Source organism: Neopelma chrysocephalum, unplaced genomic scaffold, assembly GCF_003984885.1.
Source record: "Neopelma chrysocephalum unplaced genomic scaffold, ASM398488v2 Primary Assembly neopelma1_59, whole genome shotgun sequence".
Lineage (NCBI taxonomy): Eukaryota > Metazoa > Chordata > Aves > Passeriformes > Pipridae > Neopelma > Neopelma chrysocephalum.
The window spans coordinates 20,536,038-20,549,840 of NW_020897714.1; the positions used below are offsets into that span (position 1 = coordinate 20,536,038).

The 13,803-nt window shown below is 40.1% G+C and overlaps 1 protein-coding gene across 6 annotated transcripts in view; it reads left to right on the plus strand.

The window, feature by feature from the left end:
- LARGE1 (LARGE xylosyl- and glucuronyltransferase 1) overlaps positions 1-13,803 on the plus strand; it is a 283,712-nt gene that overhangs the window by 131,226 nt on the left and 138,683 nt on the right. For all 6 annotated transcript variants that reach the window (XM_027680371.1, XM_027680373.1, XM_027680375.1 and 3 more), the window contains one exon: positions 7,625-7,926. In XM_027680371.1, coding sequence (XP_027536172.1) covers positions 7,625-7,926 — 302 coding nt within the window. The remainder of the gene's footprint in view (positions 1-7,624; positions 7,927-13,803) is intronic.

Below are 13,803 nucleotides of genomic sequence, written 5' to 3' on the forward strand. Positions count from 1 at the left end.
CAGATGTAGTGGAAGAAAAGGTGATTATTTGTTGAAAAACTGTATCAGAACCATCTCAATTGCACATCCAAAACTGGTATATTCTGTGAGTGTTATCAACTCCAAAACTTCTTTGTCTGACTGTAAAGAGGGACTGATAGTACCACCTTTCCCTTAAATAACTTCAAAAAATAAGTCACTGATCCCTGTCCTGCATTGAAGTATTGAATATCATAGGCCAGTGAGGGAATAAATAAGTCTTGTTTTCATTGCACGGTACGTATGTGTGGTCTTAAGCAGAATGATGAGCTGAAACAATCTGCTGGATAGCTGTGAGCACCATCCATCCAGTGCACAGAGTGATGCCAATATTCTTTGGAAATAAAGTGGTGATCATGCAATTAATGATCCTGTCATCAGGCACAAGGGAATGACAGCAAAGATTGAACAGGAGATCATCATTCTCACATTTCTAAACTTCTCAGTGTTAGATTTCAGTGGCCAGTTGACCCTGGCTGGACATCAAGTGCCCACTAAAGCTGCTCTATCATTTTCCCTCCTCAGCTGCACAGGGGAGAGAAAATATAATGAAAAGCTCATGGGTCAAGACAAGAACAGAAGGAGGTCACTCACCAATTACTGTCACAGGCAAAACAGACTCAGGAAAATTAATTTAATTTATTACAAATCAAATCACAGAGTAGGCTAATGGGAAATAAAACCAAATCCAGAAAAACCACTGTATTTCCCATCCCTCACTTCTTCCCAGCTGAACTTCACTCCCAATTTTCTCTCCCTTCTCCCTCATAATGGTGCAGGGGGATAGGGAATGGGGGTTGTGGTCAGTTTATCATACGTTGCCTCTGCAGCTCCTTCTTCCTCTCACTCTTCCCCTGCTCCAGCATGGTGTCCCTTCCACAGGACACTGTCCTCCATGAACTTCCCCATGGCTACAGTTCTTCACAGATTGCTCCAGCATGTGTCCCTCCTATGGGGTGCAGTCCTTCGGGAAGAGACTGCTCCAGTGTGGGACCTCTACACAGGGATCACAAAACCTACCAGGAAACCTGCTCTAATGTGGGCTTCCCCACCGGGTCACAGCCTCCCTTGGGCATACACCCGCTGTGGTGTAAAGTCCTCCAGGGGCTGCAGGGGGAGCTCTACTCCACCATGGTCTCCCATGGGCTGCAGGGGCACAGCTGCCTCACCATGGTCTTCACCATAGGCTGTAGGGGAATCTAAGCTCTGGTGCCTGGAGCACCTCCTCCCCTTCCTTCTCCACTGACCTTGGTGCCTGCAAAATTGTTCCTCTAATATATTCTCACCCCTCTCCTCTCTGGCTACAATGGCTCCTATGTAGTAACTTCTTTCCCCTTCTTTATTCTGTTATCCCAAAAGTGTCCACCATTGCTGATGGGCTCAGCCTTGGCCAGAATCCATCTTGGAGCCATCTGGCATTGGCTCTCTAGCACAAGGGGAAAGCTTACAGCAGCCTCACACAGAAGACTCCCCTGGAGCCCCTCCGCTGCCAAAAGCTGGCCACACAAACCCAATGCATTTTGCAATCCTGGTGTTCTATGGTTGTGGGTTTTTTGTGTATGATTGGTTTAATTTCTGAATCCACTGTTTGTAGAGGGCTATTTTGTTCAAGGAAAGGACAGTGAGAAGGTTATCTCTGCATATGAGCAGCAGGTAATAATGTGATTCTTTAAGTAAGGCTGTCCTACAGTGGAATTGAATGGTTCAGGTTTGGGTTCAATAAAACATGTTAATGTGTTCTTAAGTACCATTAACAGCAGTGGAAGTGAAGGCAAATTTAGTATTTAAAGGACATGCTGAAGTTCCTAAGTGCAATTACTATTGCCTAAGCCCAAAGCTGATAGTTGATTGGCATGTCCTGTGAAAACAGTCTCTCCTTACCAAATAACATGTAATTTAACATGTATGTTGTCCATATATGAGAAGGGTTTGTGCTTGATACTGATGAGAGCAGCTTTTCTGTCAGAGCTGAGGAAACTTGTTTGGACTGCATGAAAAGGCTTGGCTTTTATTTCTTGTACTGTCTCTGTCTAGTGAACATCAGTCTTCAATGTTCTTTCACTGTTATAACTTTCTACCTCTGACACTTGAAAAGAATAACCAAATAATTACCTTATGTTGTCTTAGAATGAAGAAGTTCCATGTTCAGAGACCTGAAGTAAATTTCTTGGACTATATTCCACTGTTAAGATGGTTGTTTGGGCAAGGTTTTCTACTTCTGGCTGAGATTATACTGCAGTCTTTCACAAAAAGTTGTTGGAGAAAATAAATGTCTTGGTAAGTGTGAGATTAGGCACTTTGGGATGCCTTAGCACCTACTTGTGGAGCCATATATCTAAAACTATCAAACTGTTAGCAGAAGGCTTCATTCATAGCTACCAGTATAGCCACTACCTACCAGAGCATCCAGCTGAGCAGAAGTGCAAGGCGTTAGATGATTAAAGCTGAGCTAGATCTCCAAAATAAAAGAGATAGTTTATCTGCTTACACAAGGCTTTTACGTCTCCTTAGTCCTGACAGCAGCCTTCTTATTTTTCTTTTCCCTTAGGGTCCATGGAGTTCTCTATAATGGTCTTTATGGACAAAAAATAATTGTGGAATAAACTTAAAATTATTTTACTCATGGCCTTAACGGGGGAAAATCATGAGAGTGGTTGCCTGCTACCTCACTTCTTTCTGTAAAATACTGACTTTTGGTTAAAATTGTTACACTGCTAGTCCTCAAAGTGTGCACAGATAATGTGAATTCTCAAATGTGAACAAATGTGAAATGAAGGAATGAAATTTTCTTGTATCTCTAGTCAGACAGACTGAAACACTGTCTGTGGGCAGCATAACTTCCTCTTGTCTAAGAGGCAGCCTAGAGTTCACTGCCATGACTCAATTCATTATAAAGGCATTACATGCTACTAAGCAGGGGATGAATAGTAGCTAAAACACAGAGAAACCTCTAGACCTTGTAAAGATGGCAAAAAAACAAGGAGTTTGGCTTGATAGCATAAGAAATGTAAAAAATTTTTAAAAACCCACCCAAAATATGCTACATAAATTTACGTGCCTCAAATATTTCCTAACACAATTGTAAGCATTTTAGTTCAGATTCATGTGAGAAACTCAGGATTCCTTCTTCTGCACTACTCTTCTGAATCAGAGCAAATTTTTCTTTCCTACGCTCTGCTTCTTTCCTCCTTATCCAGTTAACCTTTGGATAAACTCTGTTTTCTCTGTGGCTTTTTCCCCAACAAGCTTCCAATGCCAATGGCTCCTTTTCAGGACTATCACCTCTCCAGTCTGATAACTAGAAAACAAGGAACTTGTTTATAATGCTTATCCTTTAGGTTTTATATGCAAGAAAGAAAATTCCATTGATTCAGTCCCTATAGTTTCAAATAAACTATGCTGGATTGTTTTCTGAAGGCTTTAATTCATCCAGTGCCCTAAGACACTCTGCTTAAGTAGGTGTTAATGCAATCTGTTGCCTGAAATCCAGGTGACTCCTTATATACAGAAGCATTCAATAACCTATATAATTCATAATTTACATATTGTCAAGTTTTCTTAATTGTTGGACCTAGTGTGATGATAAGTTACTGATTGCTGTCAACCATGAAATAATTATTCAGGTTTGTGTTTGGGTTTTGTTCTGTGGACAGTGGAATTTTGTAGGTCTTTTTAGGTACAATTGTATTAGCACAAAAAGTCTGAAGTAAAAGGCTTGACACAGAAAAAAAATCTGAAGCTGCCAAGGTCCAAAAATAGAGCAATAACCCAAATAAAGAATGAAAAATAATAGCTTTATTATTATTTATTACACCATTCAAAAGTGAACTGCTTGCTTCACAGCAGAGCAATGTTCCTTGTAGTGTTCCATGGGAAATCTTGAGTCCCAAAGTCACACAGACCTCATTAAGTGTTGTGCTATTTTATTTGATTTTGATTTAGATAAGATAAAAAGTGCCTAGATGTCAGCTCAGAACAGTCTGACAGTTACTATAAACTATAAAATTCAAGTACAGTTTAACTCTTCTACCAGAGTCCATCAAATATGAGTGGTCCCTAACATTAACCCACTTACTCCTTCTTCAAAGATGGGATGAAACACAACAGTCCTTGCATTGCCTTGGAAACTGGTAGGAAGAAAACCAGGGTAGCATGTGTTGCTGTTTACTAGACAATAGCTCCCAAGAGGCATTTTGCCCTATCTGTATATTCACTGAAGTAAAAATATCTTCACATGTCCAGTATGGGAAGAGAACTAAATCAAATAGTACCTTGCCCCCAGCCTTACCAGTCTCAGATGTGCAAAAATTTTGAGTTACACAATCTCAGAATTTATGAAAAAAAAATTATTGCATTTCTGAGTCTTAAGATCAAACTCTGTTTACCTTTGGTTTTATACTGTTCTTTCAGATGGGTCCTGGAACTGTCACATTATTATTTGCAGCACAGAAGTGGGATGTATGAATATGCCAAATACATCAAGATACACATGAGAATAGTGAACAATGTTACTAACAAAACATTACTTGTCCAACTGCATAAAGCCTGAAGAGATCATTCCAGAAAATATCTTGGATTTAGCACCTTGTAACATGGATAATTTCTGTAGCAAATCAATACATTTCAACTAGTTGTATATTTCAAATCAAGAAGTTAGCTAATTGTTCAATTCCTGACAGGATTTCCTTACTGCCTTTTTACATACTGGCGGAAATATTTACTACTGAGAAAATAATACTGGAGTTTACTGGCATTTAAAGCTAAGGCTGCATAAACACTGAGCTGGTCTCATTAATTGCTGCAGCTTCCAGTCTGAGGCAGTGAGGTGATACTTTCAGTTCCTTTCTCAGACTATGCTGTTTCTTCTAAATATTGTGTATAAACAGTTCAACTTTCCTAATGAATGTACCTGCAGTTGTTCAGATGTACAAAATGGTATCCTTTTTAAAAGACAGAAAACTTATAAAGTTTTAATTTTGGCAAAGTAACATTTATGACTTACTGACTTATGTCCATAGAATAGCTAAAGAGACATTTAAATTTTTTCCATGCTTTGTAAACTTGATGCATGTCGTCCTGAGATTTACTTCTATACCTTGCTACCTTCTCTGGTAATTATTTGAGAAGGAAGCAGAATTCAGTGGCAAATATAGGAAGCGATAAGGAACGTCTGTGTCACTCTGAATATTCACTGAGGGGGAGTTATGATTGCCAGTGAAGTCTTTGGCTACATTTGCATTATAATAATGTATCTGATGATAACACATTGGTTGTTGTGTGGGTGAGTAGAGGTGCTGTTTTTATCTGAGGGTGTCTACACAATACACTCTTGCTGTCCACTAATAGGAATGCAATGTAATCACACCCAAATGAGTTTTAGTCTTCCAACTTCAGTTCCGTGCCTTCCAAGCTGGATGGAGAAAGATAACTCAGTATTCTATTGCATGTCTAACTGTAGCATGGCTCTGTTCTTTATGTTGACATTTCTCTATTGTTGCACCTATTATTTTCAGGCTTTTCAAATCTCTCATTTAATTTTTAATAATTATTTGCTGGAGCATTCAAGTTTCAGAAACAGTGGTCAAACTTCAGAATCTGTCTTGAGACACTTTTCAAGCTCAGATTTATCCATAAGCTTTGCTAATGGTAAAAATAAAAAATTAGAAAAATTTTGCAGGAGACTGTCTGCTAGAAAATGCAAGATATTCTATCCAAATTATGTATAAAACCCAGGATAGTGATTTATATACATAAGAGGAAGCATGTATACCTGTATAACTTTGCAATGTAAATTAGAATTGAGATTTCGATTTCTATAGCCATTTTTCTTTTCATGAACTGAGTTTAGAGGACTGGGACTGCTCACTGTTCATGTAAATGTGAAATAATAGAAGAGAACAAGCAATGAGTAGGTCTTTATAGCAGGGAGATAGTTTGGAGTTGGCAGGTGAGAAATGTACTTGTTAGGGAGGACTTCTAAACAACAACTGCATGATTTCCATCTTGTAAACCACTCAAGCTGGTGTTCACTTGATAAACTAAAGAGACTCTGCATTGGAAAAATCATTAAATAGCAAACACTCCCCTGTACTCGGCCCTGGTGAGGCAACATCTTGAATCTTGTGTTCATTTCTGGGCACTGAGGTGTTGGAGCGAGTCCAGAGAGGGACAACAGAGCTGGTGAAGGGTCTAGAGCACAAGTCCTATGACAAGCAGCTGAGGGAACTGGAGTTGTTTAGCCTGGAGAAACGGAGGCTCAGGGGGGACCTTATTGTTCTCTACAACAACCTAAAAGGAGGTTGTAGCCAGGTGGGGGTCAGTCTTTTCTCTCAGGTAACAAGTGACAGGCTTCAAGTTGTGCCATGGGAGATTTAGATTGGATACTTGGAAAAATGACTTAGTGGAAAAGGTGGTCAGGTGTTGGAATAGGCAGTCCAGGGAAGTGGTGAAGTCACAATCCCTGGAAGCATTCAAAAACCATGTGGATGTGGCACATGATGCTGAGTTAACAGTTGGACTCAATATTCTTAGAAAGCTTTTCCAACCTTAAGAGTTCCATGATTCTATTATTTAATATGTGCAAGTAGAAAGTTGTATCAGAGAAATACCTTATTATAAGATACTCACATATCTTCACTGAAAAAGAACATCTTGCTAATTATGACACTGTGGATAACTCTCATTGTCTTTTGTTTCAATTTTATTTCAATCGAACATTTCCGAACAGTGATTTAGCGTGAGGGTTTTCTACACGTTTTCAAGCATTTTTACTCTGTGTGTAGGTAGTTATATCTTTATTAAAGTTATATGAGAACACATCAGCTGCATCCCTATTTGCTCTTTTGAAATTTGGTAGCAAAAATGTACTGAGAAGTGATGGTAGAATGTGTTGCTTTATTTATGGACCCTGGTTTCAGGTACCTTCTCTTTTTTATTCTTTAGCTTATTTTTAATGCTTATTTGAATAAAGAAAATACCAATTTCATATTTCTGGATTACAGCTTTTTAATTGAAGGTGTTGAATTGTACCATTTTACTTTTTTCAAAATTCCCTTGTGTCTTTTTCAGCCAAAATTCTTTCCAGAATTTGACCCACATGTGTATTCAACATTTCTGTCCTTCTGAACCTCTTATTTCTCAACAAGCACATAATACCATGTTGCTGAATAAAACCCATCTGCTCCTCACATGTGAATCAGCTGGGGCTGCTGTTTGGCATAAAATGGTTGCCAAAATGCTGTCATTTGACTGTGGAGGAAATGGGGAATAGGAAAATTATTTCATCTTGCATACATTTCTAAAATATATTTAACTGTATATTAATTGTCTTTGAATTAAATCCTCATGTTCTTGACTGTCTTCCCAGACTAGAAACTGGCAGGCAGCCCTATGCAGAACAAATGAAACACATGCTTATCTTTTACTGTGGTTTTAAAATTAGTAGGACCTGTAGCTCATAGAACTTTAGCATTTGTCCAAGTTTACCACTCACTTAAGCGTTGCCTTGAAATGGCAAGTGACATCCCTGCCTCACGACGCCGGCGTAAAAGGAAAATGCAGCTTCAAGTATATTCTGACAGAAGGGGTTTGTTTCCTTCTCTTGCAGATGGGAAGCCAGTGTCGCTGTCTCCGCTTGAATCCCAGCCCCACAGTCCTCGGTACACAGCGTCGAGCCAGCGGGAGCGCGAGAGCTTGGAAGTCCGCATGCGGGAGGTGGAGGAGGAGAACCGTGTGCTGCGCAAGCAGCTCAGCCTGGCACAGAGTCGCAGCCCCTCTCACCACCATGGCAATCACTCCAAAACCTACTCCATGGAAGAGGGGACAGGTGACAGCGAGAGCCTGCGGGCTGGCATTGTGGCAGGGAACAGCTCCGAGTGTGGGCAGCAACCAGCAGTGGAAAAGTGTGAGGTAAATAAACAAAAGGAACTTGCCAGAAACAAAGCTTGATAGATATGATCCTTTAAGGACACTGCAGATCTCCATCTCCTTTACCCTGAAACTTTATTCTCAGAAACCAGCCTCTTAAATATCTGCTGGCTGCAACGTTTTAGATAATTTTTAATTATTCTTTTTCTTTTAAACTTTAAAACATTTAGTCATCAGAATATCTTCTGAGTTGTTATTTCATCACAGTTTTTTGTCATTTTCATTCTTGTGTCCCCAAACCTGGTATAAAAATCAAAGCCTTTTTCCAATCTGTAAAGCTGTGCTGATAAAGACCTGTGGCAAACTGACCCCATGAGTTAAATGAAAGCTCCACGGTGCTTAGAAAAGCCTTATTCCTTTGTTTGTGTCTCCGTACTGGAACAGCTCAGGGTTTACAATTAATTAAATTGTGGCTTATGGAGCCAGCCTATGCTTTTGACTCACTTTCAGGAGTGTATCTGGGTGTTATTGTGGGACCACCTGCTTTGCATGAGCTGTGCACAGTGTGTTTGGCTGCAGGGAACAGGAGATCTTCTAAGAAGGTTTTGGAGTGGGGTTTTTTTTGGTTTGGTTTTCCCCATTTTATGCCAGTAGTTTTGTGGATGTCATCCAGATATTTAGTTGTCAGATGTCTGAATGGTGACAGGTCCAAATATGGATAGATACCAAACAGAAAGTCTTGCTTAAAGCCCTTGTGCCAATCTCAGCTGATGAAGATATCAAAAGTAGCTTCCTCCATTTATTTCTACAAAGAAGGTAATACCTTATCACCTTTTATCTTGCTTTTTACCACTCAAAGATAAAAGTTGAAAGACAATTAATGGGAAAGGAAAAAGAAGTCCTAATTATCTTTTGAGATAAATTCTATTCAATGGGAAAATATCAAATACAGCTTACGAATGAGTTACTGCTTCTCAGTTGGTTATCTTTGTCTGTCAGTGTGGAAAAAGAGAAGCAACATTATTGGAAGGAGAGGGAAAAAGAGGGGTTTGTTTTTCATTTTCCCTCCTCCAGATAATGAGGGTCTGATTTTCCTCACTGAGAGCATTTTGGAAATTCTTTTAATCAGGGAAGGCTCAGGCCATCAATAAGCAAACCTCACTTCTCCCCTATTATTATGCCAAGGAGTGATGAGTTGAATCTCAGTTCAGTTGTTCAATGTACCAACCAATTTGGAACACAAAAATAGCAGCTTAAAGTAGGAATAGTTTAAATGGGCTTCCAGTTCATAATGTGTTTTGCCAATAAGTTTACTTGCTCAGTGGGGTTTAGCATTGTGCTGGAGGCAATGGTTATATAAAATACAAAATCTGACACTATTTGCCATCCCCCTATCTCACTGCACACTATTTTGATAGCAAAATAGCTTTTTACTCTTTTTCCCAGGGAATTCACTCAGTAATTCAGTAACAGCAATGGAAGTTAAAATTAAACTTCCTTATTATCAGATTTGCCAAGGGTCTCATCATTTATCCTATTATTGTAGATCATATTGTTCTGTGTTTGTGTTAGGGGTTTCTTGACTCCAATCACTCTCTGTTTTCAGTGTTTCAGATGTGCAAACTAAATCTTTTTTAGCTTCTGACCCTGGAATATATCACAGCAAGAGTCAGCAAGTTGGGTAGTAAAGAACCAGGGTTCTTGAGAAGAAGACTGGGGCTCTGTGGGAGACTAAGAGAGCTAAGACTCATTTCATTGAGTCTGCTCTTAGAGATTTACTAAAGATAACATTTCAGAATCTAATTTGAGATGGTCTTTAATGATGATTAAAACATTTGAAAACGCAGTTACAATGAATGAACATTAAATCTCTGATAAAGCATAATCTGTGTGATAATAATTGTGCTCTATATCAAATAGCTGTGGGTTTGTTGCATTCCAGCCACAGCTTCCTACTCTATTGCATCACAGGAGAGCTCTTCTGATATTGTAAAAAGGACTATCATTACACTGCAAGAAAAAATCAGAGTCCCAGCCAAGGGACTTCTCCCTGGAGGGAGCAGAAACCTATCATGCCTTCCCAGTAGTAGACAATTTAAACACAAACCTTGAAAATAAAAGTACAAGTAGTCGTTACACAGATGTCAGCACACACAACAGGCTGCAGAAGGAGTGCATAATGCCAACAGAAGCTAACACAGTTATATGCCTCTTTCTTACTATGTTATCACAGTATCTTTCCAGCTTGTGCCCCCATAAACTGAACATGTACTTGGAATTAAGTGTGCAATTATAAATATTTTAAAAAGTGATTTTATATTAGGAAATTGGAAATTAGTGGTATAGCATTTAGTGGATTAGCAAAATACTTCACATTTGAAGTATTTTTACAGGCAAATTTTTATTGTTACTGTTCTCAGCAGTGTTGTTCAATAGGGTTAAGTGTGTAGTGCTCCGCAGCCACCAAAAACAGGCCCTCACCAACTTAAACAGTGTAACACAGGAAAAGCAGATGTTACCTGCTTCTGAAAACTATTTGTAGTATATTTACAAATATGCTACAAATACAAGCATTTTGTAACATACTTTTAATATCTCTTAATCACATTCAACAATTATTTATGAAGGATTAAATATCTACAATGGAAGGCCTAGCTATCGCTACTAGAAAATAATTGAAGTATGAAATGTTTTACCAAAGATTATTTTTAGCTATAGGAACTAATTAGCGTTTGTAAAACTCATTATTTCATAATTCCAAAAGTAGCCCAAGGAGGAAAAAAAATAGCATCTGTTTATCTAGTTACCACATACTCCTCATCAATATGGGATCTAAGGCCCAGTTCTTCATGTGGTTTTGGGTATCTTCTTCCCATTAATATTATCCCAGAATAGCCTTACATGAAGTACTGCATTCAAAAACAGATTTTCCTGGTCTGTAGAGGCTGAAGGGTTTCTTAACCATGTTAGCAGGTACCTTGGTATGACTTAAACTCCCTTTTCCTGAAAAAGCTTAACTTCTTTAAGTGCCAAGTACTTTCTTAAGTACTTGGACCTGAGTGCTCCCTAAACTATTTACAATTAAAAATAGTTCTGTTTGTGTCCCTGATCCTCAACCTGTAGGGAGAATTGTGTGAAGAACTTCCACAGTGTTTTGATTACCTACTCATATCAATATGTATAAACAGAGTAAGAATTGATTGAGTCTGGAAAGCAAGATGTATCGTCATTTCATCTGTTGCTGCAGTGAGTTACATTATCCAAAAGCATCTCCAGTGAATGGCCTGAATCCAGACTTCTTGCAACAAGTGGTGAACATGTCTGTCATTCACTTTAAAGAGAGCATTGTAGGAAGATGAACATTTTGAAGGAGCTCACTTTAAACCCACAGTGACTTCTGAATATCCCGGCTAGAATGTGACTAGAATTATCTAGAATTATCATGGAATGTCATCATCACTATGCAGAGCCTTGGTGTGAGAGGTTTGATGGGCCATGTTGAGCCAGTCAGGCAGGCTGATGCACTTTGTGGCAGTTGGAGCGTTCTTATGTGGCTTCACTCCTGGGTGTTGGCTGCAATATTGAGTCCGGAGGTTATGTAAATCACAGTGGCCAGTTCTGGTGGGATGGGGGATACAATCTTCCAGCCATCTGCAGATGGAAAAGAGGACTTGGAGAGAGGACTTTTTCGAAGTCTGGGAGCTGATGTTTACAGTAGTATACTCAGGAGGATGCAGATTCTTTGAGGTGCTTCCTTCTTCCAGCTACTATTGTCCTATCTTGCTAGAATTTGCCTACAGCCAGCTGCTCGCTGTCCAAATGTGCATTTGGAACAAACGTGGAGAAAAATGGAAATATTTCTTTTCCCTTAGGATACAAACATCTGCAGACAGTTCAGGTTGATGACTTCATTTTGGCTTATCTGTTTTCCCACTGACTTTGTTTAACAGTTAGACAATGAAGGAGAGGAAAGTGAATCAGGAAAAGGAGAGGAACAGACTGAGTCTTGCAGCATGCTGCAGGCAGAAACTTGGGAAAAAAGATCTAGATTTCTGTTCTCTTTGAGGATTATGGCTCTTTTGTATAACTGATGGAAGGCAGGAGTAGAAATTAAATGTAATATCAAACACTGCAGAGAGGCTGAGCAGAAGGTACATGGATACCTGTGTCTCTGAACTGGAAAAGAACATTCAGAAGAGTAGCATGTAAAGGTCTTTGGCAGATTTTGGAACGTTTAGGTTGTCCCCCCAAGTTCCTTAAAATGATCATCTCACTTCATGAGGATCAGCACGGCCAAATCAGATATGGCAACACACTTTCTGAGCCCTTTCTAATAAAGAATGGTGTGAAACAAGGCTCCGTTCTCGCTCCTACCCTATTCACAATCTTCTTCAGCATGATGCTCCAAAGGGCCATGGCAGACCTTGATGATCAGGATGGTATCTACATTCGATATCGTACTGATGGAAGCCTTTTCCACCTAAGGCGACTGAAAGCCCACACCAAGACCTTAAACCATCTTGTCCGGGAGCTGCTTTACGCTGATGACACCGCCCTTGTTGCCCACACAGAAGCAGCCCTGCAGCATCTAACATCCTGCTTTGCAGACGCTGCTGAGCTCTTTGGGCTGGAAGTCAGCTTAAAGAAGACTGAAGTTCTCCATCAAACTGCACCTCAGGAAGTCCACCATCATCCCCACATCACCATCGGCCAATCAGAGCTCAAATCAGTTCAACAGTTTAATTACCTAGGCAGCCTCATCTCCTCAGATGGTAAGATTGATGGAGAGATAGATAACAGGTTAGCAAAGGCATATAGCGCTTTTGGAAAACTCCATAAAAGAGTCTGGCGTAATAAACACCTGAAGAAAAGTACCAAGATCAGTGTTTACAGAGCCATAGTGCTGTCTACTCTTTTATATGGTTCCGAATCATGGGTCATCTATCGCCACCACCTGCGTCTCCTAGAACGCTTCCATCAACGCTGCCTCTGTACAATCCTAAACATCCACTGGTCAGATTATGTGACCAATACATCTGTTCTGGAACAGGCAGCAATCACAAGTATTGAGGCCATGCTACTGAGAACGCAGCTGCGATGGGCAGGGCACGTCTCCAGGATGAAGGACCACCGCCTCCCTAAGATCCTGCTTTATGGTGAACTTGCCACTGGCTGCCGCATGAGAGGAGCCCCGAAGAAAAGATACAAGGACTCCCTGAAGCAACAACTCAGCCTCGGGCATATTGATCACCATAACTGGTCTACTCTGGCCTCCAATCGGGAGGCCTGGAGACAGACCGTCTATAACGCTGCTGATGCTTTTGAGAAAGCACGCAGGATCACCCTTGAGGAGAAAAGACAATGCAGAAAGAATCGTGCCTTGCAGAATATACCATCTAAGGAGTCTTTCTGCTGTGCCTTTTGCAACCGGTCATGCCTTTCTCATATTGGCCTTTTTAGCCACCAACGCGCTTGCAAGAAACGTGGGTAGAGCCCTTCCCAAATCTTCGTTCTCGAAGCCTAGCCATGATGGATGATGATGACATGGATACCTGTGTCTCTGAGCTGGAAAAGAACATTCAGAAGAGTAGCATGTACTGTGCCCTGGCTGAAACAGCATCCAAGGCAACAGCAACTACTAGATGACAGTGAGGAAAGAATACTTTCAATTCTGAAACAAACTGATTTAGTAAAAGAAGTACAGATGTGGGAAAGTCCTTGACAGAATAAACTGATTTTTAGAGGAGTTGTAAGGTGGAGAGAGAGACTGTAAGGAGAATGTTCCTGGCAAGTAGAGGTAGTATAAAAATGATGTTGACAGTGATATGACAGTGCTGTTCTGTCAAAACCCCTAAAATGTTTGTGTTGGTCCAGTGTCTTCAGGTGAAATGTTTAAAGCAGGCATGAAACTATTCTCAG